Source organism: Truncatella angustata, assembly GCF_020726525.1.
Source record: "Truncatella angustata strain MPI-SDFR-AT-0073 chromosome Unknown BKA67scaffold_9, whole genome shotgun sequence".
NCBI classification, from domain to species: Eukaryota; Fungi; Ascomycota; class Sordariomycetes; order Amphisphaeriales; family Sporocadaceae; genus Truncatella; species Truncatella angustata.
The window spans coordinates 1,565,088-1,590,752 of NW_025763389.1; the positions used below are offsets into that span (position 1 = coordinate 1,565,088).

General features: G+C 47.8%; 5 protein-coding genes across 5 annotated transcripts; 1 reads left to right on the forward strand and 4 right to left on the reverse strand.

The window, feature by feature from the left end:
• Positions 1 to 4,119: 4,119 nt before the first annotated feature.
• Positions 4,120 to 6,101, reverse strand: BKA67DRAFT_581265 (DNA glycosylase). Its single transcript, XM_046103911.1, has 3 exons — positions 4,388 to 6,101; positions 4,265 to 4,288; positions 4,120 to 4,205 (listed from the first exon to the last, which is right to left on the reverse strand). The coding sequence occupies exon 1, from the start codon at positions 6,019 to 6,021 to the stop codon at positions 4,615 to 4,617; it is 1,407 nt and encodes a 468-aa protein (XP_045953521.1). The 5' UTR covers positions 6,022 to 6,101; the 3' UTR covers positions 4,120 to 4,205; positions 4,265 to 4,288; positions 4,388 to 4,614.
• A 3,112-nt stretch (positions 6,102 to 9,213) lies between these two features.
• BKA67DRAFT_524870 (glycoside hydrolase superfamily) lies at positions 9,214 to 10,823 on the reverse strand (the record flags this gene model as incomplete). The annotated part of the gene is made up of 2 exons (XM_046098619.1): positions 9,214 to 10,677; positions 10,734 to 10,823. Coding segments are annotated over 2 exons (1,554 nt in total), but the record flags the coding sequence as incomplete, so codon positions are not given.
• Positions 10,824 to 13,570: 2,747 nt separating this feature from the next.
• BKA67DRAFT_525416 (RmlC-like cupin domain-containing protein) lies at positions 13,571 to 14,425 on the reverse strand (the record flags this gene model as incomplete). The annotated part of the gene is made up of 1 exon (XM_046098661.1): positions 13,571 to 14,425. One exon carries the CDS (start codon positions 14,423 to 14,425, stop codon positions 13,571 to 13,573), a length of 855 nt encoding a protein of 284 aa, XP_045953523.1.
• A 1,856-nt stretch (positions 14,426 to 16,281) lies between these two features.
• Positions 16,282 to 18,631, forward strand: BKA67DRAFT_524473 (amidophosphoribosyltransferase; the record flags this gene model as incomplete). Its single annotated transcript, XM_046098575.1, has 8 exons — positions 16,282 to 16,416; positions 16,569 to 16,607; positions 16,731 to 16,897; positions 16,960 to 17,442; positions 17,574 to 17,783; positions 17,832 to 17,962; positions 18,032 to 18,152; positions 18,214 to 18,631. The coding sequence occupies 8 exons, from the start codon at positions 16,282 to 16,284 to the stop codon at positions 18,629 to 18,631; spliced, it is 1,704 nt and encodes a 567-aa protein (XP_045953524.1).
• Positions 18,632 to 22,703: 4,072 nt separating this feature from the next.
• BKA67DRAFT_525519 (uncharacterized protein) lies at positions 22,704 to 23,846 on the reverse strand (the record flags this gene model as incomplete). The annotated part of the gene is made up of 2 exons (XM_046098674.1): positions 22,704 to 23,448; positions 23,506 to 23,846. 2 exons carry the CDS (start codon positions 23,844 to 23,846, stop codon positions 22,704 to 22,706), a joined length of 1,086 nt encoding a protein of 361 aa, XP_045953525.1.
• Between the last annotated feature and the right edge of the window lie 1,819 nt (positions 23,847 to 25,665).

Consider the following 25,665-nt stretch of genomic DNA (forward strand, 5'->3'; position numbering starts at 1 on the left):
TGGTGGGCGGGCAATATATACTAAGCAAAGGCAGATTGCTCGCAGAAGGAGATTATGGACCAGATGTTGCTGCGTGAAGGACAGAAGAGCGAATCTGTTGCTGCCGCTCAGATTCTAGTAACAAAGGGAAAAGTAGATGTGCTGATGGTGAACAATCAAGCTACACCAGCACCCGACACCGAATGCAATCAGGATGAAAGCGTTTTCGATCTGCAGGGTCAGGGCAGGAATTTGGCGACCATCGTCACTTCTCCAGACGATGCGGCTGTTGTAATAGCGCGTAAAGTTCATGCGTCTAACGTTAGTATGTAATTAAGGCGCAAGGCGCAAGGCGCGAGGAGCAGCTGGGGCTTGAGCTTGAGCTTGAGCGTGAACCGTGACGAGACGACGCTAGCAGATAAGTGTTAATCGATAAGCCCCGCCATCTAGATGCCCTCATGCCCTTGTTGGCATTGCACTGCTAGTCTAGGGTAGAAAACTTCTGTGAACTGATCCAAGTGCCATCTAGTCTACAACAAGAAATTTGCACGGGGCCATACGCTGTACCGCATTGTCTTATTGAGATCACGGGTGACTCCCCCCTTCCGTTTTGTTTACGCAGCAGGAACAATTCCAGATATCACTGAAGTGCTCCCACCTGGCTAATGGACGTTCCAAAGTAATGACCTTGCCACGCACATAGACCCTCTCACATACCGAAATCACTATATCCTGGTGGGCACCAAAACTCAACCACAAGTTCCGTATCTCTATTCGGTATCTCTGGTCATTATACCAAGCTACCGAAGCCTAGTAGGTAGCTGACTTCAGGCCTGAACTGCTTCTACAGACTAGTCTTAACATTGGCTTCTGTACAAGACGCAGCAGCCACCACAAGTACCTTGAATCCTACCGACAATTCTTGAAGTACCGTACAAGGCCAGATACCAGTACAACGCGTGAATAATGGTTACCGGATGTTGTGTTACATGATATTAGTCCAGGCTCTCGCTACACACAAGAACTTTGATCCTCTCTGGCATTGACTGCCAAGCAGGCCAGGCTCTCCAGAAACGCTCAAGGTCTAACTTACCCAGCAAAACACACCAGAGGCAGTAGATTTTACGTGTCACCCACCCACGTGTTGTGATTCGAGACTATGCCGTTGATCGGGTCAAGTGCATCACTAAACCCAAGCATATCCCGAGTCGATCGGTGCTGCTCAGTTCAAAAAACGAAGAACTCGTGAGATACGAGCTTCTTGCTCTACACACAGATATGAGCTAATCGATGAAAATCACTGCTCGGCGCTCAATAATACAGGAATATTCAGAGCACGTAATCACATATGCTGATTCCCCTACTGCGCTCCCTTCTCGAGTGGATATAAGCTTGTACTTGCAAACACCATCAGTGGTTTTCTTATTGCTGTCAGTTCACACCGCCACTCGGTAACAAATCATCAATTAGACAAAGTACTATCATAACCAACGTGGGCAAGAACTTCTGAAGGTTTGTGTTGCTATGTCACCTTCAACCTCTCATAGTCTAGACGGTGATGACGATTTGCCTTTAGTCTAAGCCATATCCAAGCCCCTTGTGTCGAAAAGAGCCCTCGGTGGTTCTAATCGTAATAAAAAAGTCAGACATAGACTGGATCCCTTTTAACGCAATCCAAAACTGCATTAAATCTTTGACGATTCCATACTACGTGTTCTTGTCTTACGACTCTCCTCGAGTATGTTTCGGCAGTTTCAAAGCTGTACAATACTAACATCTCGCTACCTTTACTTCTTGAGGGAAGTATCGCTCTCTCGCTTCGACGGGACTTTGCTCCTCATGGACCGCTAAGAAGAAAAAAAGCACTTTCAGTATTGCACTCGTATAATAACCAACTAGTTCACGTCATAGCATCTCACAGACCAATTCAAGGCATGCTCACGTTACCGCTTGAACATATAATATCCATATGATATCTTCATGTATTATCAATAAGGATCTAAGTAATTTGAAGATCATGCTTTCTAAGGGTTGTCGTTGGCTGTCTTGTAACATGCTCAAGGTAGTCGTGCTACTCGACCAGACACTAAACCCAAACACATTCCACATGATGCACAATTCTCTGAGCCTCTTGAGAATATCTTCCTTCTGTTAGCGGTTTCCGTCGACTTTGCATCCTCGATTTGGAGGAACGGCAATGTAGCTTCTGATGTTCACAAACGTAATTCGACAACCTTTCCACCAACATTGTTGCTCGGGTTTGACCTCGCTGGCAGATTATCTTAATATTTATTCCATAACACAGCAACAAAGAGGAGTTGGCTACGATTGCCGGGTCGCACAATGATGGTTCCCCAATCAAAGGTAGTGGAGTATTGTATTGACCATCCCGTGGTGCCAAGATGCCAGCACTAATTATAGTGAGTGTTATTGTGGCAGGGAAATGATTTAATTGGGCACCGACTTGCGCCGGGAGCATGCGTAAATCCACAACTCCACAACACAAGGTTAAGGTACATCGGCTGACCTACCCTTAGCTCACTAGAGCGAGTAGTGCTTGTGGTGCGCTTACAAGCTGGCCGTCACTTCTTCCCGTGGGCCGCCCGGCAATAATGAATTTGGCATTGGGCCACCAACCGCTCGCTTTGGACATATCGGAAAATTACCACCACAATGCTAGACATGTCACAAAGAAGACCACAATGCAGCTTTTTGTTATGACTTGCACAACCGGAGGGTATGAATCCTTTGCACCACATGCGCTGTAGATGATTGGATGTTCATGCAGACATAAGCTCAGTTAATATGAAGTACAATATTCGCTCATGGAACTGTCAAGTTGCGGCCTACCTTGATGGCCGCGTTCTCAATGTCGATGTGTTGCAGGAAGACCTACTTACGCTGGGCCTCTCGAAAGTAATGATTTCCACTGCATGAATCATATGTCCTTTTTTTTGGGGGGGTTTTTTTTTGCGGGATTATCGTTCAGCCATTTGTTGCGGTCCTTGGTGAAAATAGCAACTCAATCAAGCTATTTCTTTTCTTTGGAGCGGCAGCATCATGCCTCTGCGTGGCCAGGCTTGCGACTGTGGGTGAAACCGTAACGCTCACCACCAATCAAGAAAGCCATCCCACTGAAATCAGGAGCGGGCACTGTTCGAGATCTGCTCTAGCACTTTTCCGGATACTTGCCTTGAAGTTGGCCATCTAGCTATTTCAGATAGCTTGCAGAACTTTAGTCATGGAGGCATTGCATGAGAACCAATAGTTGCAAGTAGCTGCGTGGAGCAGTCGTGCTGTGGCCGTCGGCAATGTGTGAGGTTAATTATTGAGCACTCTACCTCTCATGAATTTGGCATTACTTCGGTACATCACATCATTCCAGAGCCTCCGAATGGTTGTGTTAGTGCTAGTCATGGTCTTGGTCTTGATTACCTGCTGTTGTACTATGCCCTAGCCCTTTGAAAGTCAGTGTATCTGCTGCAGAAACACCATCTCTCTGATGCTAAGGCGTAGTTATTGGTGATGTGTTCAGATTGGGCTCTGGCACCACGAGAACAGTTTTGCTGATCCAATTCTTCTCGTGGATGGCATGACTCCCAACCATCTAATTACTACCATACCGAGTAAGCACTCGCCTTATGACCTTCCTCCTCTTCTTTTTTTCCTTTTTTCTTTTCCTTGTTCTAGTTGACGTAGCAGCGCGCTAAACCAGCTGGCCAGATATATCAACGAGCTGTACCAAGCCCAAACCCATCGATTGTCGAGCCGGCTGGTTTCTAACCCACAGCCGGCCCCTGTGGAAAACGGTGCAAATTATTCCATGCCTCTTTAAAAACTCATTGCCTGAGAACCTCCGGGCATAGCGATTCGTAACCCCGTGCCACTATGTTCATGGGCAATCCGAAAATTATCATGACTGAACCTCGTGGGCAATTCAGCATAACAAAGAATTCAGTCATGCGGCCAATAGCTATGTAGGAGTGCGAATGGGGCTGGACACGCGATTGTGGAAAATAGTGGGCCACAGTATTAAGTTAGTGAGCTGTACATTATAGTGCAAGTCACCGTACGCGACCGCGTCTGACGTGTTTGTCTTATGGGAATCAAACAAATGACTTTTTCTCCCCCTCCCCTACACACTAACATACTTCAATCCCACCCCTCCTCAATGGCCAGTCCTTTGTCACTCGTTTCTCGTCACGATTTGTAAACCGCGCGAGCTGGTAAGTAGTAAATTATCTCAAAACACGAATACGAAGGACAGTACCCTGATCACGAACAGGACAGCTTTAATTTGAATCATCAGGTACTACAGAATCCATCTCAACGAATCAACTACACAAACATCTTGGTTACAGATTTAATTGATCACGAGCTATGGAATACATGCTAAATGTGGCTGCAGGTAATTGTGCGATATTGTCATCAATGATATCATGAAGCGAAAGATACGAAGCTGGATGTCCCCCAGCTAAACATTTGCTTCAACCGGCTAGCCCAATCTTACTCCAGTGGCCTGGTTAATTGGGAGTCATGATGTAGAAGTCCAAAAGCCTTTCGATACTTCCTGGATCGACTTGCTCATCCGCACCATGGTCGGCGACAACTCCCTGTTGACTAGGTTGCAAAAGATTACATATCGACATCGGCTTCATCGAGCTCAGAAAGTTCCGAGTCTGTGGCGTCATCTTCGTCTTTGGCTATCTTGGTCAGGCCTGTGTTTTGACCAGCACCTTGCTGCAGTCTCTTCCCTTTGGCTGTAACCTTGTCTTTGCCCTTCTTCTTATTCTCGGCTTCGATTTCCTTGAGCTTAGCAACTCGCTTAGTGTATCGGTTGACGAGTTGCTCAAGAGGGCATCTACTCGCATTCCAGGCGTCAGTGCCCAAAAAGCTCTTGTCGTTGCAACGATGACAAGTCTTGCCATGGCGAATAAATAGCTGGTGCAAGCCGTACTTGAGCTTGTCAGGGCATCGGAATTCGAGATGGCTGAAAGTATCGTCCTCATTGGTCTTTTGAGGAACCCAAGCCAACCACTTTGACAGGCGAAAGACATGGGTATCAACCGCAAAGCAAGGTCGCTGAAGAGAAAATAACGTGACGCATGCGGCTGTCTTTACACCTACGCCAGGATACCGAACAAAGTGTTTCATGGCTTCTTGGGTTTCCATATCATGCATGTGGTCAAGTGACAGCATGTCCTGGTCTGCTTTCAAGATCTCGAGCTTCTTCTGACCTTCAGTCTTAGTTGAAGCACCAGCAATATCAGCATGAACACCGCTCTCTGTCTCTACGAGATAGGCTGCCCGACTCTCCATGTTCTCGTCATGCACCATGCTGAGAATACCTTGGATATGCTTCGTCTTGATCTTGCCAAGCCCGCCATCCTTGAGCTGTGCATAAACATCATCGTGCTCGGCAACTCTGATATTATTCCAATTCACACTACCCTTTCCGACGCCTACCTCAAGAACACCAAATCTTGCCACCAATGCCTTCAGCATCTTGTCAGCCGACTCGAAAGTTGTCGAACCGCTAAGTACGGTACGAATGAGACCATCTAGGACAGAGGGCACTTCTCCACAACCAGCAACATCGAGGGATGGCGCAGGGATCTTTTCCGGAGGAAGAGCCTTGACATCGTCGTGTATCTCGGCAAGAATGTCATAGACTTCCTGGCACTCCTCTGCGGTTGGCGCCACCCAGTCGGGGTAGGGAGTCTCACCAGGCATCATACCATAAGGGTTATCTTTAGTTCTTCGAGCCTTTCGCTTAGGCTTTGTCGCAATGCCCGTCTCTTTGGTCTGACTGTTCCCATCTTCAGCAGCAGCCTTCTTCGATCGACGTTGTCTCTTTTTCGGTGGGGCACCATCGAGTTCATTTCGGCTGCCTGTTATCTTGAGGTTCGATTCTGTGTCTTGCGCGATAATAGGAGCTGCATCCTCTTGTACAGATGTACCATGTGCGACTGGGGTGGTAATAGCTTTACGGTTCCGCAGACTGTACCTAGTCGCAGGCTTTGGGGCATCTGTATCGCACATAGAAAGAACCGTTTTGCTTTCAGAGATGGCCCCAGCATTGGGGGCCGAAATAGCAGGAGCTTCAGCAGTATTATCTACAGTGGAATCTTCTGTTTTCGATTCGGTGTTCGATGTCCAAAGGTTGCCCATATTGTGTGGAAGGACATCCCAGCCACCTCTGATAGGCACCTTGGCTGTCTTGCGACCATGTTTTCTCTTGGTAACAGTGAGAGTGGGTTTAGCATCTACTGTCGGCCGTTTATTTGTGATACTCGGAACAACTTGCTGGCTTTGAGCACTATCCTTGTTGTAAGTCACTCCTGACATATCTGCAGGAGGGGATAGTACCAGTTCTATCTGCTCTGGTAAACCTGAGGTCACTCGGCGGCGTTTACTATTTGCGAAGGGGGTACGCAACGTGACTATCAGCTTGGCTGGCTCCGGTGATAGTAAGCCCGTGGTCTTGGGAGTGACTGTGCCATAGCCGTCAGTGGTGTACTCAATGCCACCAGCGATGTCATCATCAGTGGTGATCCCAGGTACGGCATCAGCGATAGCATCGATGATGTCAGTGTCAAGCACAGAGTCATCGCCTCCAGTGTTGCAATATTGTATAGCGCTCTGGAGTGCTGCGGTAGCAGCGACAGCAGCCTCTGTATTGGCTCGAACAGGCATTTTGTTGGTTTATGATCAACGTGACGAAGGTGGTGAGTTGTTAAATGTTCGAGACGAAAGGAGGAAATCTTCTGAACAATAAAACCTAAGCTACAAGGGAAGTCGTGGTGTTAAGATTGTCTTTTCATAGCGATAACGGATTGATTGTCAATCGTGCTTTCCACCCCGGTCACCAGAATCGACAATGGTCATGAATACTAAATCCGGTCCTATAAAAACCGTGACTTGTTATAATAACAGGGGATTTCAAGATATCCAGTGTCATTTCTTATACAAAAAGATTGAACACTGTGTCACTTTTCATGCTATTACAATCACTGATGCTTTATACTTAATCAGCGAATGGAAGGTACGTTATCCATGTCCCAGTAATGAGCATTCATAAATCGGTCCTTTCATGCAACCTTATCACATCATCACTACTGACATGACTTGTGAGTCGTTGCCAGTGTTAAGCTGTCATATATCGACGAGGTTAAGGTGGTTGGCGATTGGAAGGTCGGTATAAGTGCTAGAGCAACCGAAATCATAATATGTTGTTCAGATACGATCTTGTATGTTCTCATCAGAAACTGAGCTTCGTGGTTTACAATGAGATCACTCCCATCCTATTATGAGGCTATTATGAGTCAGCGAATGAATGGCACATTCGTTCACTAATACCAAAGTCCTCCTCAACATGGCAAGACCTGAGCTAAAACAATCGATGGGCAAATGCGTAATTCTCTTAACCTCCAACTTACATATTATTCTCACTGGCAAAGTTTAAATACCATGGAGCATTGTTGCTGCTCGTTCATTCTATAGTCAGGGATAGTACTAGTTAGCGATAGACATCGTGAGTGACAAGTCTTGCCTACAATATGGTGAAATGGGGTTTAACCTAAATACTACGAACTTACTTTATTTCAAATTGGTCTGAATTGAAGGTGCAATATCTTAGGATACTAGAGAACGTCGGAGAAAAGACTGAATGAAGCCAGTCCGATAGGACCTCATTAGTTGGCAGACTGGATAGTTACACAAGCAACCTGACCTCACACTGGCATTATACCTGGGAGAAAACCTAGCGCTATGTGTGCAAATACTCAACTGTCTTATCACCAAACAAAGCAATTCGCACAAAAGCATTTGGGTGGCCATTGTTGTCACATGATGGTATCGATGTTGAAAAAAATGAATAGTTCATAACCAATGTATTTAAAATATTTTCAACTAATGAAAGACCATATGCTATGCAGTCGTATCATATTGAATACCCATATTCACACAAAGCTCATATAAAATATCTTGAAGACATTACAAAGCGAAGACCAATCCGACAAGGATGGCAGCCATGCTGATAGCAGTCTTGGCTGACCCTGCAACCGCCGGGTAAGTGGTGACAGCAGGGGCAACGGGGGCAGTGCTGCTAGCGGCATAAGCCTTGCTCGTTGAGAGAGTGTAGCTTCCGGTGGCGTAGGCCGAGGGCTTGCCAGTGCCGGCGGCGGCGCCCGTGCTGTACACGGGAACCTTGATGTTGCCGGTGCCCGTGGCAGCGATGGTACTGTTGGCCTTACCAGTGGGGTAGACGGGTAGAGTGACATAGGCAGTTGTGACGCTGCTTACGGAGACAGCGGGGTAAGAGTGAGCTTGAGACTCAGATGGGGACGAGCCGGATCCGGAGCTGGGCTTGGAGCCAGAACCAGTGGAGCTAATGCTACCTGTCACAGCAGCAGTAACGCCGGTAGTGGTAGGCTTAGCTGATGAGGCAACACCGGTCTCAACAGTCTTGACGGAATAGCCAGCGCCCTCAGTCTTGGTCACGGGGGAAACACTAGTCGATACAACGACAATTTCAGTGGTCGTCTTTCCAACGGGGCAATTGGTCACTGAAGCAGGGCAAGCAGTAACGGTGTGAATCTTTGTGCTGTAGATAGTTTCGGTCGTGTAGTCAGCAGGAACCTCAGTAGTGGTCGGCTTGGCGGATGAAGCAACGCTAGTCCCTGTGGCGGTGACGGAGTATACTGTGGTGTACGAGACAACTTCAGTAGTGACCTGGCCAACTCTCGCAGGGCAGTCGGTGACAGTAGCAGCACAGCTCGTGATTGTGTAAACGTTGGTCTTGGTCACAGTGCTTGTGGCATACTCAGGGGCGCCGGTGGTGACAGGACTGGTGGCAGAGGTGCTGATAGGAGCGCTGGATGGGTAAGGTGCACCACCCGTAGGGTATCCGGACTGGTTGCCACCTGAAGGAGCGCTGCTAGGAACGCCGGAAGGACGTCCCGAAGGATATCCAGAGCTGAAAGCACTGCCAGAAGGCTTGGTTGAAGGATATCCAGAGCCGGAAGCACTGTCGGAAGGCTTGGTTGAAGGGTATCCAGAGCCGGAAGCACTGGCGGAAGGCTTGCTTGAAGGGTATCCAGATCCGGTAGCGGTAGCGGTAGGAAGGCTTGCTGTTTCCGTCTCGTCCTCACAGTACTGCAGAAGAATTTCGTTAATTCATAATCCAATAGGTCTATACTGAAGAACAGGAAATGGAAAACCTTGAACTACGTTCTAAGTACTTACATCATCATCGCTGGTGGAGGCCGAAGTCGAGGTAGTGGCAGAGGCACTGTAGGTGGAAGACAACGAAGCGCTGCCGGTAATAGCAGAGCTAGCGCTATCAGTACTGCTCACAGAGTACGAGCTCGAGCTGAGGCTGGCGGTGACAGAAGCGGAACTGGAGGAACTGGAGGAGGATACGGAGCTGGCAGAGCTGCTGGACGAAGAAGAGCTTGACGTGGTGGTAGCAGAAGACAAGCTTGAGGAGCTGGAAGAGCTGGAAGAGCTGGAAGAGGCGGAAGAAGCGGAAGCCGAGGACGCGGAGCTCGAGGATGTAGCGCTTGAAGAGTCCGAGCTAGATACGCTGCTGGCAGAAGCCGAGCTTGAGGATTCAGAGCTCGAGGATGAAGTGCTAGAAGAAGTTGAGGCAGAAGAGCTGCTGGAGGAAGATGTGCTCGATGTGATGGTCGCAGAGTAGGAGCTCGAGGTGGCGGTAGTGCTAACTGTGGTAGCGGAGTAGGTGCTGCTGGAGGAGGTAGTGGACGACACAGGGATAGTGGTCACAGTCTTTCCGACAGCAGAAGCACAATCATTTAGGTAGCTGCCGCTGGAACCGGTGTTCACAGTAGCGTAGTTGGCATCCCACACCATGAGACCAGCGAAGTTGTTGACCTTCTTGGCCTTAGTAACAAGAGCAGCAATATCTGAGGATGCAATGTAACCCTCTTGACCAGCAATAGCCTGCAGACCAACGTAGAGTTCGGCCTGGTAGTTTACAGTACCGGCAAGGAAAGTAGCCCAAGCGGCAAGGTTAAAGTTATCCCCGTCGCACTGGGCGTTGTTGTAGAACTGGATCCAGATCTTGTCGAAGGCAGCCCCTTTGAAGATGTCACGCATCTGGAAATATTCATTGTTCGGGTTCGAAACCGAGTCGACGGGGCATTGAGGAGCAGCGGAGAGGATCGTGCCGTGGCCCAGGCTCAATTCGCGAAGCTTGTTGATACACTTGACATATGGCTGTTGGTTTGCGAAGTTGTACTCAATATCGAAATCAAAACCATCAAGCTCCACGTGCACAAGTTCACCAGCGGCGTTCGTGTAGTCAAATGGACGCTGGTACGCCCATGATGAGCTGTAAGGGCCAAAAGCACCCCAGAGATACTCACCAAACCACTCACCAGTCTCGTTGTCTGGCAGGCTATAGTCGCTGTACTCTGCACTGTACTCACCACCAACAGAAAGGAGAATCTTCTTGCCCTGAGCTTGGCAGTAAGTGATATCCTCTCGGATGTAAGTGCAGCTGCTGAGAAGCGACGAGCCGTCGTAGTGGGCATCAGAACAGTGGGCAGCGAAATTGGAGCCGGGCAAGGCGCCCACGGATTTGGGTGCTTGGTTGATGAAAGCGAGTGTGATATAGTCCAGGGCAGTTGTGTCACAGAAGTCTCTGAGTAGCTGGTTTTCATCACCACTTTGACCCTATATGCCTGATTAGATCATCTTACAACTATTAGACAATTGAGCAGTACACTTACCCAGTAAGCGTTGAACTTAGCAGTGCCAGTGGCCAATGCCGGGGCTGCTGACAAAACAGCAGCCGCAATGATAGATTTGCTCAACATCGTGAAGTCTGAATTAATTGATTATGAATTACTCCGTGTATAGGAATGATAGTAAGTTGGCCTAGGCCGTAAAGAGTGAAACGATCAGGGATGATCAAAGAAAGGACGCGAACCAAATGGTTGCAACGGCTGGCTATACAGGCCGTATATTGTCGTCTTGATTGACTGCTTGATGATGGAGTGAAGACAGAAGGAAAGAAAATCATAGCCCATAAGCTACACTGCTCAGATAAAAGGCACACCTCGACAGACTGTGCCGCAGGACCCCAACCGCCGGCGACAGTGTAAGTCATGGCCCTACCCACATTGCAAATGAGCACTTGATGTTGTCTGTGGGTTCTAGATGAAGCGGCGTAGGCCCTGTCACCTCTCCATGCTTCCTTGGCCAATATCTCGAGAGACCGGTGTTCTCACTATGCTGAACTACGCGTCCTCGCCTGCATATGGCCGCAAGCCACAAGTCAATATCGGGTAAGCGACATCAGGAACAGGTATAGCGTCATGCTTCGCCGAGGCTTGAGACACATGAAGAGCAGATCAAATATGGCTACAAGCACAAGTGATTGGCCATACCAAAGGAAGCAGCTGTTCTCAGACCTAAGTGGGCCGGCCACCCACGTTCCCCTGCAGCCCAGGCAGCCGGGCTAGTGGAAAGCATGGGTCATGTCGGCGCCATAAGATGTGCGGCTTATTGGGCCGTCTTCGCGGAATGATCAGGGGGTCGATCTCTGCCAATTCTGTAAGATCCTGAGCGGCTCTGGAATTTTGACAAAGAGCTTGTTCAATGGAGAAACTGCCATTCAGGAAAGATCAACGCCCGCGGACCATGATTCTGGGCCGAGAGATTCGATGCATCCAGACCTGTATAGTGCCTCGACTTCAGAAAATCTCAACATGGCAGCATTTCCAGAAGCTCTTTTCAGACGCTGAACTAATCTTTAATTCCTTCGAGGCAAATAAGCACTCCTCAACAAGTCATTTCCCATGCGTCAAGTTAACCGGGGCGTATTCGGCCGTTCTGCGCCCTACAGCGCTAGACTCTGCGATACCCCTCTATATGAGTGGGTCATGAATCCAGTTTGGCGCGTCCGTTAACCACTTTCTGTATCTCCTTCCGAAAAGACATGATACAATGGGAATACACATGATCTGACACTATTGCGCATGGCTTGTTGAACTTGATGAACTTGATCTCGCTTCGCAGCGTCCTTGCTACTGCTCATCTGTGAATAGATACAAGTCGCACATTGCTTGTCGTGTGTTACGTCAGGCTCCTTGGTCCTGATACACACCTCCTCCGCCTTTGCGCTGTCATCAGAATTGGGTGGCTGCCTGGCGTAGAATAGATTTCTACATAAACCAGCACTTCAGCTATCATATCATTGGAAGCCACGAGCACGTCTGGTCTGATAGGAACATTCGACGGGCACTTTACCAGATGGGCATTCAGTTCAGTTCGCGAAACGAATCTTCTGGTATTGCGCAGACACTTGCTGAGCATGGTGATTCTGAGGCAGGCGCACAGGCGCTCTCCACGATCTGGCGACCATATTCGAACGTAAACCTTGATTGAGAACGGGCCAAGCGATCCACCGCAACTCCATGACTCTGTTTTAAGCATGGCTTAAATGCTCCGTAAACATCCCTTAGAGGGAAATCTGACCGCGGACTTAACATGAGTTTTCGGCCTAGCGTCAGGAACTTTCAGCTGCATCCACCTTTTCGGACATACATAATAGGCAACTGTGGATACCACATGTTCGCTATTGCTTTTCATACCTGACAGGATCTGGCACTTCCTTGGAAACTTCCCAATGACCAAGAGATGTATTGTTGGCTATTGTTGGCTCACCAGTGTGGTGATAAACCCAGAGTCAAGAGGCTATTATACCCATGTGTATTAAACCGCAGAGTGTTGTAAATCACAATGATGATGTGCAGGTATAACGATGCGACTTAGATTGACGATAACACAAGGTTAACCAGCATAGCTCTCAATAAATAATACCAGGAAGGTCTGTCGATATTTCGGCTCTGCCTAAGCTTCGGGGAAATTGCCCCTTGGTAGCGTCAGCGGAAATAGCTGGGCATTCAGGAGATGACAAGTAATTCCCCGAATATCCATTCTTTTGCATATTATCGCGGCTACTTCACAACGTCCAGGCAATTTCTAAAGATATCGTGAATCCACTAAGGGACCTGGCTTGAGTACTGCGGCTGTCGTGCTTCGGCATTTCTTAATGTACAGGTGGTTCTGCATGGTGAGAACTCTTTTTCACACTGGTCTCTTTGCGGTCGAGAGCATTCATCAAGATACGGTTATGTATGTCCTTCATACCCTTGACCATGGTGTACAAGATTGAATAGTAGAAGTTATATGGGAATTGGGTTTGTATTTCCAACGCAACACACCAGAAATTGACCACCGATTCTCAGACGACATTTCGGCATAGCAGTGGCATGTTTTCTTCCGAGAGGCAAGCGGAGGTGGGAGTGACTTACATCTCGGCCTCCGCTGCTAACATTAACCGCAAGAAGTGTTTTGGAGCTGCAAAATTTCTATGGTCCAGCATACCTAAATTTATATTCCAATGGCAGTCCAGTGTCTCGAGTCGAACACAAGAAAATTTACGAACATATCACACCATATCCCAAACTTGAGCATTCTTTGAGATTCATTTTCTATCAGTTTAATGCTATTTCATTGCATCACTTCCGCTTATATTCAGGCAACATAATTCCTTGCAGTTCTATGCTGTGTCCAAAAGAACCACCTCAGCATCTGCCTCACCGACACTCTCAACAAACAACTTGTCTCCTGCACGAACTCCGTCTACGAATGCGCCGTCACCTTCATTCAAGACATCATCACGCCCGTCAATACGGATCTTGGATTTGCCGCCCTTTGTCATCGGCAGGTGAACATAAACCTTGCGCCTGTTGCTCTCTGTGGCCTTTGCGCCTACCGTCCACTCGAACTTAGCTCCAGGAGCAATAATGCCGGCGGCCATGACAAAGTCCGCATGGATCGGGATGGTGTCGGCAATCGTAGGCTCCGCTTTCTTTTCTTCCTCTGCAGTTGCGTCTGGGCCTCCTTTGAGAGGACTCAGAATCGGCACGAACTGCTTCTTCTTTTCTTCATCCGGAAAGTTACGGGTGTGGTAACGTGGGGTGAGACCTCGCTTCCATGGCAGAGCCCAGATCTGGAGGAAGTGGACTGTATCTTTCTTGTGCTCATTAAACTCGGAGTGCGCGATTCCTGTTCCTCCGGTGGTAAACTGTACATCTCCACGGTGCATACGGTAGAATTTATCCGAAAGACCGCCTTCGCTTCCCTTCTGCAACATGCTATCGCGATGAGTAAGCTCTCCAGAGAGGATGTAACTGAAGATTTCGAAATCACGATGTGGGTGCGTTGGGAAACCATTGTTTGCCTTGACTCTGTCCTCGTTCAAAACCCGTAATGAGCCAAAGTTTGTGAAGTCGGGGTTGTACCAGTCAGCAAAAGAGAAGCTGTGGTAAGTGTTGAGCCAGCCATGGTCCGAGTGGCCACGGGCACTTGAACGGTGGGGAGTGATCTTGGCGTGTGAAAGGGCTTTCGACATGGTGTTCTTGATAGCGTTCATAGGCTCTGTTGTTGGTGTAGCTTCAAAGTAAACTTTGACTGATGATGTGTTGTTGTATAGCAGGATTGAAATTGAGAGAACCAGAATTGACAACAACCAAATGAGGCGCAACATATATACACCTCAAGCACAGCTTCTGGAAGCCACGAATAGTTTCAAGCAATTACATATGATTTGCAAGAATTACTGAAGCTGGGAATTCCTGCTTGCTCATATAAAACGTATTCAAGAGATTTTCTTTCTACGGTGTTGACGTTTTCACCCAATGACGACCTCGGTCTTGCTTATTAGCGATTAGCTCATGCTGATTGAGACAACTTACCCCACCGTGATTCACCTGTTGGTGGGGTCTATGTCAGCAACTCAGTGGATGACTAAGGCACTAAGGCAGATGAGCGTTTGTGGATCGAACAATTGGTAAATGAAAAAAAAAATTTGAGTAGAGATGGATAGATATCGATCCAAGTGATATCTTAGTCGTCATGTATGCAGCAGCCCAAATGACCACAACCTGTTTAGTGAAAGTCCAAGTCCTTGTTCAGCAGATGGTTGTGGGGAATACATTGTTTAAGATTCGAAATGTCACTTCCGAGTAATGAATTTCGGAGAGGAACAGATTCATAAGAATATAATGGAGGACCTAGAAACGAAGCAATTGCTTTACTCACCTTTGAATTTTAGAACCACATTAGTGCTCTTTTAAACTGTTGTATTGCATCCATCTCTGCATTTAATGACGATGTTCATAGGGCTGCGCTAGACTCGAGCTTTGAGCGACATTCGGCTGGGCTTCGGCTCTCTAGTCAAGCGGTATCGGCTTTGATCGGTTTAGAACCTTGAGCCTCCCACAACAAGACTTCGACATGATCTGAAGCAGACATCTCACTTCTTGATATTAGACCTGGGTGGTGTTTACGCAGCAAGGATTCTCTTGTTTAAGATATCGGCGGCTGGTTACAGATAAACCTTGTAGATGAGCTGTGTAACTTGACATGGCAGATGGTATACTGAATTGGATATACGCCCCCGGAAAAAGTCCTTGCCGCATCGACCAATCAGAGACATTGCCTTTCTCCAAATTTTCTCAACTCCAAGCTCCTCCACTTTTATTTTCCTACTTGAAGTCGTTGGTTCTCATTCAACAATTTATCAGCCCAAACAATAGAGGCACAATGTCGGACTCTTATTCTCCTCATTCTCGCCCATCTGGTGCATTTGCACTCTCCTCCCAGGGTGTAATTTTCAAATTCCAACCTGGCCCTTGAGGTATTCCCTTGCAGTTGTCACCCCGCCATCCACCAATTTGCCCCTCCTCAGCCTTATCCTTATCACCACAGCACGAATTTCGACTCGAGTCGTGTATCTGAGCACATTACGCCGCGCTAGATTTTTGTCGATATTTCTAACAAGGCCTTCACTCGGTCTCTCCAGTCGCGTAGTCCTGACAATGTAAGTTTGCTACATCAAGATTCTTTAACCAACACCGCCTTTTGTCGCTGTCTAAGCCCGACTTCCACCCGATATTGTGCCCACCTCTTCTACTTGCAGATACTTGCAACTGCTAGGAGACTGTAGATTTGGTCAAAGTCTGCCTTTCCTTCTCCATTTGCCTCAATAAAGATTTTGAGTTTACCCACTTCAATCTTTAAACCCTTGTCCTTGTTTGTTATATGATGAGTACTTTTTTATCAAATGTTCGACTGCCTAGTATATAATGCGGACACATTTATTCACACTCTGATCAAACATGCGGACACCTTTCGATTGACCACTACTCTGAATTGCCGTCCTTCCTGCAACCGCCGACTGACCATTGTATCGTTACAGCTCCGAAGATGTGTGGCATTCTCGCCCTTATTCTAGGCCACATTGGCGACGACCCGAGAGCACCGTGTAAGGCGGCTGCAGAGCTTCACAATGCACTTTACTTTCTCCAACACCGAGGACAAGATGCTTGTGGAATAGCCACAGTAAGCAATTTTCGAAAATACATCTGTCCTTCAGCATATATGTGGAGTGTATAATGTCTGGTCAAGACAAATGAGCTCTGTGCGACTGTTTTGCAGTACTCCCGAAGACCAGCCCATAATACAGAAGAAACCGCTAACGTCTGATGTTGTAGTGTGCTGCTGGAGGTCGTATCTACCAGTGTAAAGGAAATGTGTGTGCCCTAGATGCCTTCATCAGCTTTTTAAGCCATCCTCGTTTCTGTCTCACGAGACGAACTGGACTGGCTTCTGTCCCGATCCAAATTGAGCAAAACTAATCTTTGATTGTTGCATAGGGTATGGCAGCCGATGTTTTCAGCTCAAATGGTAACCGTGTGAGCCAATTACCTGGTTCTATGGGAGTCGCGCATCTGAGGTACCCTACTGCTGGAACTTCGTCGTCTGCAGAAGCACAGCCGTTCTACGTCAACTCGCCCTATGGCATCCTCTTCGCGCACAATGGGTGGGTACAACCACCTTTGTCTATGTGTGAATGAAGTGGACTAACCTCTGGTTTTCACATAGAAACCTGGTCAACGCCTCGGAGCTTCGCGAGTTTCTTGATAAAGAAGCCCATAGGCATATCAACACAGACAGCGATAGTGAGCTGATGCTCAATATTTTTGCGAACGAGCTCAATGAGACTGGCAAAGCCAGAGTCAACTATGAAGACATCTTTGAGGCACTCGCAAGAACCTATTCGCGCTGTATAGGCGGGTGGGCCTGCACAGCAATGATTGCCGGCTACGGTATCCTCGCATTTCGCGATAGCAACGGTATTCGACCACTCATCATGGGCGAGCGGCCTTCTGATACACTACCTGGTGCAACGGATTATATGTTGGCGTCAGAGTCGATTGCACTGAGGCAGTTGGGCTTCACGAAGATGCGTGACATCAAACCTGGTGAGGCAGTCTTCATTCCTAAAGGAAAGGAGCCCGTTTTCCGTCAAGTCGAGAAGTCAAAGTCTTACAGTCCTGACATCTTCGAATACGTATACTTTGCCAGGTCAGTAATGAGAATTCTTGCTTTTCCCGTGGTCTGAGGAACCAAGAATTCCTTGTTCGAAATATGCTTGCTCCTTGGGATTAGCAACCAAATCTTGATAGAGAAAACAACTAACCAATGTGTGTTGGTAGGCCGGACACAACAATTGACGGTATCAATGTCTTCAAGAGCCGACAACTTATGGGTTACAAGCTTGCAGACAAGATCCGCCAGATCTTAGGCGAGGAAGGCATCAAGGAAATCGATGCTGTCATCCCTATTCCTGAAACTGCCAACACGTCAGCAGCTTCCGTGGCAGAAAGCTTGAGGAAACCATATTCCCAGGGCTTCGTTAAGAACAGGTTAGTTCATTTGTGACCTCGCGTACTGCAGTGGCTTACTTCTCACAGATATGTGTTCCGAACCTTCATTATGCCAGGTCAAAGCCAGCGACAGAAGGGTGTGAGAAGGAAGCTGAGTGCTATCGAATCTGAATTCCAAGGGCGCACTGTTCTACTCATCGATGACTCGATCGTTCGCGGTAAGAAGTCCCATCCAAAAGTTCTGAAGGAGTATTTGCTGATTTCGACTTTTTATTTTTATTTTATAGGTACAACTAGCAAGGAGATCGTTGTTATGGCCAGAGAAGCTGGCGCAAAGAAAGTCATCTTTGCCAGTTGCTCGCCAATGATTATGTATCCTCACATCTACGGAATCGATTTAGCAAGCCCGTAAGCATTCCAAAAACCCCTGACTGTGTGGCACGGGAGTGAATACTAACTATTCCTACAGTGCCGAGCTCATTGCCTCGGACCGTGACCGTGCTGCCATTGCCAAGATTATTGATGCGGACGATGTCATATTTCAGGACCTTGACGATTTGAAGGCAGCATGTGCTGAGTGTTCCCCAGAGCATGGCCCGAAAGAGTTCGAAGTCGGAGTGTTCTGCGGTAGTTACGTTACACCTGTGCCCACCGGGTATTTCGAACACTTGGTAGAGCTCCGAGGAAAGAAGCAAAAGCCAGCGCCTACTTCAAACTCAAAGACCATAGCCAGCAGTGGACCTGCTCTTGTTGGTGGCGAGCACGGTGCAGTCTCCAACGGAGAAGCAATTCAAGATGCGGAACACTTGAGAAGCACCATCGCATCACCTCTTGTTCGGGAAGATATCAGTCTACACAATTTTGCGTCTGATTCAGACAGAAGATAGCCTACGTATTGCCGATCGACGGAGCTAGCATTCTTTGGACATAGAACAATGCATATCAATAGACACGAAGGTTACCCAAATTCTTGCCACTAGTTGACTCGTCCGCACACTATACCGACATCACTGTGTTTTAAAATTTTCCCTAGTGAGAGTATAGATAAAGCTTGAGTACGTCACTGATGTTCAAATACCGATATACGTGCCTTTCGAATTCTTAATACCTACCACTTCGAGAAATGACGACATATATTATGTTGTCATACCGCTAAAAGATACCTATCTCTTTGATCTTTTCGCCAGTCGTCTAATGATACTCTGCACTGGAGTGATACTGCTTCGGTGATACAACCAAAGCCTACCTTCGACTCAGTGATGGAAGAAAAGATAGATTTGTCACACGAATAACTGGTTTGAACAGAAAATTGGAATCTTGTACAATTTATGGTATACCTGGCGGTATTTGGGCGAATGACTTCTGTAGGGAAGCGGTGATCTTTCATGATCTTGTTCTTGGTGTGGAAGGTTTTGATCCTTCAATCATCCAAAATGACAGACCACTCGAATCTAGCTCCCGAGGCTGCCAAACGTGACTTTCAAGAAAATGTCTGAAAGGTTACGTTGTCTTAATGTCAAGGTACTTCTCTTGGGAATTAGCATGGTCCTGGCTTTTCGAGCATTTAATATACATGATGGTCAAAGCACTGGACTGTACAGGTTTACTCTGAAGTGATTCATTCCGTTTGTGGGAGGTGTTGTTCGCGATTCCTGGTCCAATAGAACATTAGCCTTGATGCTACATGATGTTTCGTGGTTTTTTATTTTTCAAATTCTCTTTCCACCTTGCCAGGCATAGTTGGCGACCATGCCACCGCGCGCTAAGATTAAACTTTTTTACTTACGGTGGCTCTGTTTAGGAATTTCCCTTAGATCTGCAATGTACACATGCATTGCATTGGTGTGAGAACTGGGGATAGTGTCACAAAGGTTATTTGATATTCGCTGTGGTGTACCCCGGGGAAGAGGTGAACGCAAATGCCATGCATGATTTTCGGCAGTGTTTTTGGAAAGCATCGCAGGAGTAGGGGGGGTTTGATCCCTGAATACTGTTCCAGGCAAGCCATACGTCAGTCTCCCTGAGCGCAATAAAGGAGGACCATCTTACACCATCGCGCTAGACGCCGCGCGTATGACAGCTAAAAATTGGCGGCAGTACTGGAGAAGTCGATTTATGTCCTTTCTACGCAGTGCGCCGCCAAGGCATTCAAAGACCAGAACCATCCCCACCCGCCCAGAAGCTTGTAACCTTGGGGACTCGGCAGCGGGGTACATGATTCGCGATGCAATTCACCCATACCTCGTCAGCTACTGTGTGCTGTAGGGAGAGGGCATTCACTTCGAAAAACCTTAACGATGCTTATCAGGGGTCCGACACCGAAGGCCCTGCCCCGGTACTTGACTCCATGCTATGATAACCCTTGTGGAACGAAACGTCTGGAATCATTTGACTGTCTTCCGGCTAAGATCCGAGGTAGTAATTGCGATAGCCGGTTTTGCTCCGGGAGCTCCTGGTCGGCCGAGAGATTCCTGCATTCGGCTTGTAGAACAGATGCGGATTTACGGAGTTTCAGTTTCCCATTTATGAGATCGCGATCGGTCAGCGGAGGGGGCGGCGGTTAAAACGGGAAAGTCGGATTTCCGCTACTATGTATTGGGAAAAGACAACAAAAGCGGTGCGCGGGCGCGCGCGCGGCATGTAAGCTCGGGTCTACAGAGGTTCCGCTTCTTTTTGCCTTGACACAACTTCGCGTGCATGTCGCATCGCGCGATGGCAGTGGTGTACGATAGTTAATGTCCCCCATTCGTTTGATTTGTGCCCCGATGGGGCATCAAGGCATCGCGAAAAGCTTCCATTGGAACGGGGCCGAACGGAAAGTGTGCCTGTTGCAAGATAAGTTTCTTCCCCTTACCCAAACGAATGGATACCCACACGGTAGGGCTCGAGATATTTCAAGGTGGACGAACCCTGTGATGTGTCCGGCAGAAGCCGAACCATGGCATTTGAGAGCATCACATGGATGACGACGCTGAATATGACCTCCACTACTTCACATGCATTTTCTGATACAGTAGATAGGGAGTTGTTTTCGGCATCTACAAAAATGGAGGACATGCAGGTGATGAAGTCATGATTGGGACATCGTACGTTTCTCGTTGCTGTGACTGCATGGTTCAGGTGAATAAGGGCAGAGCGAATGCGAATTTTTACTCGTACAATGGGGCACTACATCTGCGTCAACATTACTAGTGCAGGTATGGGGGCGGTGGTGACACGAGTAACACTGCCAAGGTTGCATCGCGAACAAGCGACTAATCCAAGTCGGTCGCAGTTGATCTATCATCTCGTTTTCGCAAAGCAACCGTTTAGGACTCAGTAGAAAAATGGGCGTTGTATACCAAGGCAGAATCAAGGTTTTGAGGTCATCATGGATGATCTGCTTCGCGACTGCCGAGAGATCAACAATGAGATGGACCTGGAAATTTTTCGTAGAGCTACGGATTATGCAAAACCTTAATAGTGCACGAATTGTGATCGTCAATCAACGGGCGACAAGGCGTAGGGTATTTGCGTATTGTAAAACGTGTAAAAAGACACGTTTGATCGACAATCTTGCACGATAGTTTCTTTGAGAAGCTTGGCAAGGCCCCCGAAATTGTGCATGGCACTATGATAATTGATTGATTCCCTGAAACAGCAAGAGATCGATGCAACCTTCTTGCACTAAGTTGAACCTGGCGACTAGTTTGGGGGGCTGGCTGTGTTAATTTGCTCACTTTCGGCTCGGTGAGCGGAATACTCACCTGCCCCGACGTTGGCAATGAAACTCTCCGACGGACGTTGGTAATTTCCATACTGGCAAGTGATACTGATTTGATGCACAATTTCTTGTTGACACTGAAACTTGTGCGCAGACAAGGGGGGAGGCTTCTCATCTTGATTCCTCAGCAATGTCGGGCAATGCAGTTGCATTCCTTATTGCATCCCTATTGCATGCGATCTGCGAGGGTGTAGGGATTATGGTTGTTAGGACATACCAGCGCGTGTGACCAAGAATGTAGAATTTAATTGGGCTTGCACATACCTAGTTCGCCTTGTGCCTACCGTGGCATTGGGGCTTAGTGAAGCGGCATTCGTCAGCTTTGACCTTGTAAGTGAAAGTGAACTTCGAACGGCTCTCGCTGCCCGCGGATTTGTAGAATTTGTTGTCTGCAATGCCGCGTGCCAAGGTCTGCCATCTGCCGTGTGAAAACGGGGAGGCAGAAAGAACATTGCCAATCTCTGGAAACAATTGAACAAATATTGAAACCTGGAGACCGGTCTGAAATAACATCCCAGCAGGGAGGATGCCGCTTAGGGTCCAAGTTGATTCGGTACATATTGTTGAGCTCTTACGGAGTATGCATGTCAGCAACAATTGCTCTACTGTGGTTGTCTTAGGCGCATATAAAGGCTTATGTCCGATGAAAGGATCATTTTGGGATCATATTGTTGTACAACATGAATTCACGCAGCGTGGGGGGTAGGACAAGCCCGGATAATGATCCTGTGTATTCGGAATCTGAGTCATCTATGGTAGAACATCTTAGAAAGTTCGCAATTAGAGCAGTGCGCCCCGCCGCGCATGCAATGGTGTCCAAAGTTGGCCTGTCTGGTCTGTGAAACCTAGGATCTTCCAAAGGCACCGGTGTACACTGGTGAATGATCACTGATGAATGTTGTATAATTCGTTGCTACCATTGCTATCCTGGTAGTCTGTCTTCCAAGACAATGTCGCGTAAGTGAGAGATGTGGCTCCGGTATCGCGCCGCAACGTGAAATCTGTGCAAAGACATACGACCGCAGCCCAGTAAATGGTACAGTGACTGACATACGATGGTGTCTCGCTCTATAAACTCCTAGCAGCCCCGAGTGCTCCGTTCAACTGAAAGCCAATGCTAATTCCGGAAACGCCATGCATAATGTAGGATTGCCCCTTTCTATAAGTCATATTTACTTCGTAGTGGTCCGATTGGTTCATGTGCGTAATGGATCGATGCTGTACCCGGAGTAGATCATTGGATCACCCACTCCAAGCATGACTTCTGGGTTGGGACAATTGAGGATATGCGGCTTCAGGGTACCAAACTCGGACTCGACCAGACCTTGACTGAGCATGATATCTGCCATATTTAAATCCATTTGCTGCATAAATTGTGGTGGAATGCCGCCCATTGAGGTAGGCCGCGCTATGTTCCAAGATGGAAATGCCGCCGGGTTGGTTGTGGTTTGTACAGGAAACATGGCTGATGGATCCATTTCGGTGGGAACCGTGTTCGTATCGAAATCGTTATACGATGTGAAGCTCTGGGGAGAGAGTGTTTGCAAGTTCTGACTGCTCATCATTGTTTTCCGGTAGTCTTGCTCAAAATCCGAATGATCGAGTTCAGATGAGCTTGCTCTTTCTGTGCGATTATATGTAGAGTCCGTTTCCGACTTGATCGGCACCATATTCGAGTCCTGTTGATGGACTTCCAGCTCTGCGGCCAACTTGGCTAGGCCGCCCTCATCTTCAGGAAACACTGTGTGCGGAGGCAAATCTGCGTCTGCGTTGGGTCGAATACATCCGAGCAAGGTCGCGATGTTATGAATAATGGGTTGACCTCGGTCATTGAGCTCAGGTTCGGCGAGATCCCATTGTTGCCCATTCCGCATCATGGCATAAAGCTTATGAACAGTAGCAATAAGCGCAAGCTGGGTGTTTTCTAATACTTCGGCGTAACTTTTGGGCCGTGTTAGCAGTTATTAGTTATTTGTTGATGATACGGTCATAACTCACCCCCTAGGTAGTTGTTTATACTCGGTCTTCTTTCTTGTACCTGCCGTACATACGAGACCATCATCCTTACACCTCTTACAAGGAAACTCTCCATCGCATTTTGTCTTCTTTTGCCTGCACCTCTCACATGCTTTCCAAACTCTTTTGTGTCTGTCCATCCCGTTGCCATGCGGTGATAATGGAGCATGATCATGGATCGGGGAATGCGACGTCTGACTCGCTCGTTTCGAGTTTCGATGCACTGGTTTTACAGACTTTGTACTCGATGTCGTATTCCTCCTTACACCAGTAGACAGTTTGATGTTGTCCTCCATTGGAGGAGTAGGCATGCTTTTATCCATCTCGATGTGTGTATATATATATATATATATGAAGGGTTGACAGCAAACTAAGGCCGAACGCTTGTTGGTGGGGTCAATCGATTTCGAGCTTCAAGCCTGTATAACAACATGCGTTCAGGAACCACTAAAGATGTGTTTCACAACCGAGACCCTCTTCGTGGAGAAGTGTAAGCAAGAAGGAATTAAGAATTGAGACAGTGGAGGGTAGATGTAAAACTGGAAGGCTAGCTGGAAGCTTTTTGGATCTGACTGAGTGCCAATGGGGGATTATTAATGTTCGAACCCGGCGAGCATCCAACAGGCGGGAGGATTATGTTATGAAGCTGCGCTAGCAGGAACCCGGCAGTTTAATACTATTAGATCAGGAAGCGAACCGGCCTGTAAACGTAAGAGGAGGACCACGGTGCGTTCTAAAAGACCGTCCGTAAGTTATGTCCGAACCTGGGCCTATGCTGTGCCTTTGCTGACAGGGGGGCAAGGACTTGGGCGAAGTACTCAGAGTCACTAGAAGTCGCTTTCGGAGCCAAGGCAAGGGTCCTAATTCAATGGCCCTAAGCGTGTGTCGAGAGCCAGAAGGTTGACGTCAATCTCAGACCAGTCGGAAGCGGTCTCGCTCAGTGAATTCTAATTCTTGCTAGACTGGCTGTCGGCAGCTGTGGTAGAATGTGTCTACTACCTCTCGTGCTGCGTCACAAGGAGCGTTGGGACGATATAGGCTTTCGGGTTGGCGTTGAAACGCGAGTGCCAAGATTTCGCTAGTCGACCAACAACCTCTAGATTTGGAATCCAAGAGGTGAGGCGGAATTAACGGACAAAAGAACACGATATGTTTATGCATGAGTACTAGAGATATAGAATCGATGGAATGAGGCTTAGGAAGTCATGCAACCCAGCATGTCCTCTTGATGCTCATATTGCAAACCATCTTTTCCAGAGCACAAGAATTCAAATTGAGGGGATTGCGAGTGGCTTGGTCAATGCCAATGCTGGGTAGTGCACTTGTCCAAGTCTTGGTCCCAGATTTCCCTCTCAGCGAAATACGAACATGTACATCAAGATACAAGCGGACTCGAGCTTTGCGAATTGGCCGAACAGCTCGGAACCAAGAGTAAGCCCTGCAGGCAGTCATTCGGGAAACTCTCCGGGCAACAATCCAAGCTGCAGCTAGCGAGAGCAGCGCTGCAAATATTTGGCTAACGAAGATGCATAACTTTCGTCGGTGGCCTTCTTTCCCTCGTGCCAACCCCGAACCTGAATTTGTCTCCAATGAAAAACAGATGGCTATCTAAGCTCTGCTGGCATCTTTTTGCATAACTATGGAGACAGGATATTGCTCCACTCCACAAGGAACAAGGGATATAGGTACAGTGTGTATTCAGCCATGATTACCAGACCAATATGCACCAATTACCACTATAACACAAATTCCCTTGTTTGCAAGCAGGCAAGTGCCTTCTGTGACGAAAATCCGCTTCATAATGAGCGTTCGACATGCTGCTTATTGCGATTGGAAGCGTGGTGGGGCTTACTCAGGAGTATTAGGGCGCATGGCACTGAGCCTGACGAGCCCAACCTCACTCACAATGAGATTGCTCTGATCATCGTGATCTCTGATTAACATATTGCCCGTGCCTCTGAGTTGTCCACATTTCCAATCTGTCTGTGGAATAGTCTCTCAGCTTCCTTGACCAAACGACCCAGATAATCGGTCCACTGAGCAAAGTGGCCCAGTGCAAACCACAATGGTCCTGCGGGCAGGTCGCATGAAGCTGTGGTATGAATAGGCGCAAGGCTAACGAAGCACCACAAGTATATCCTT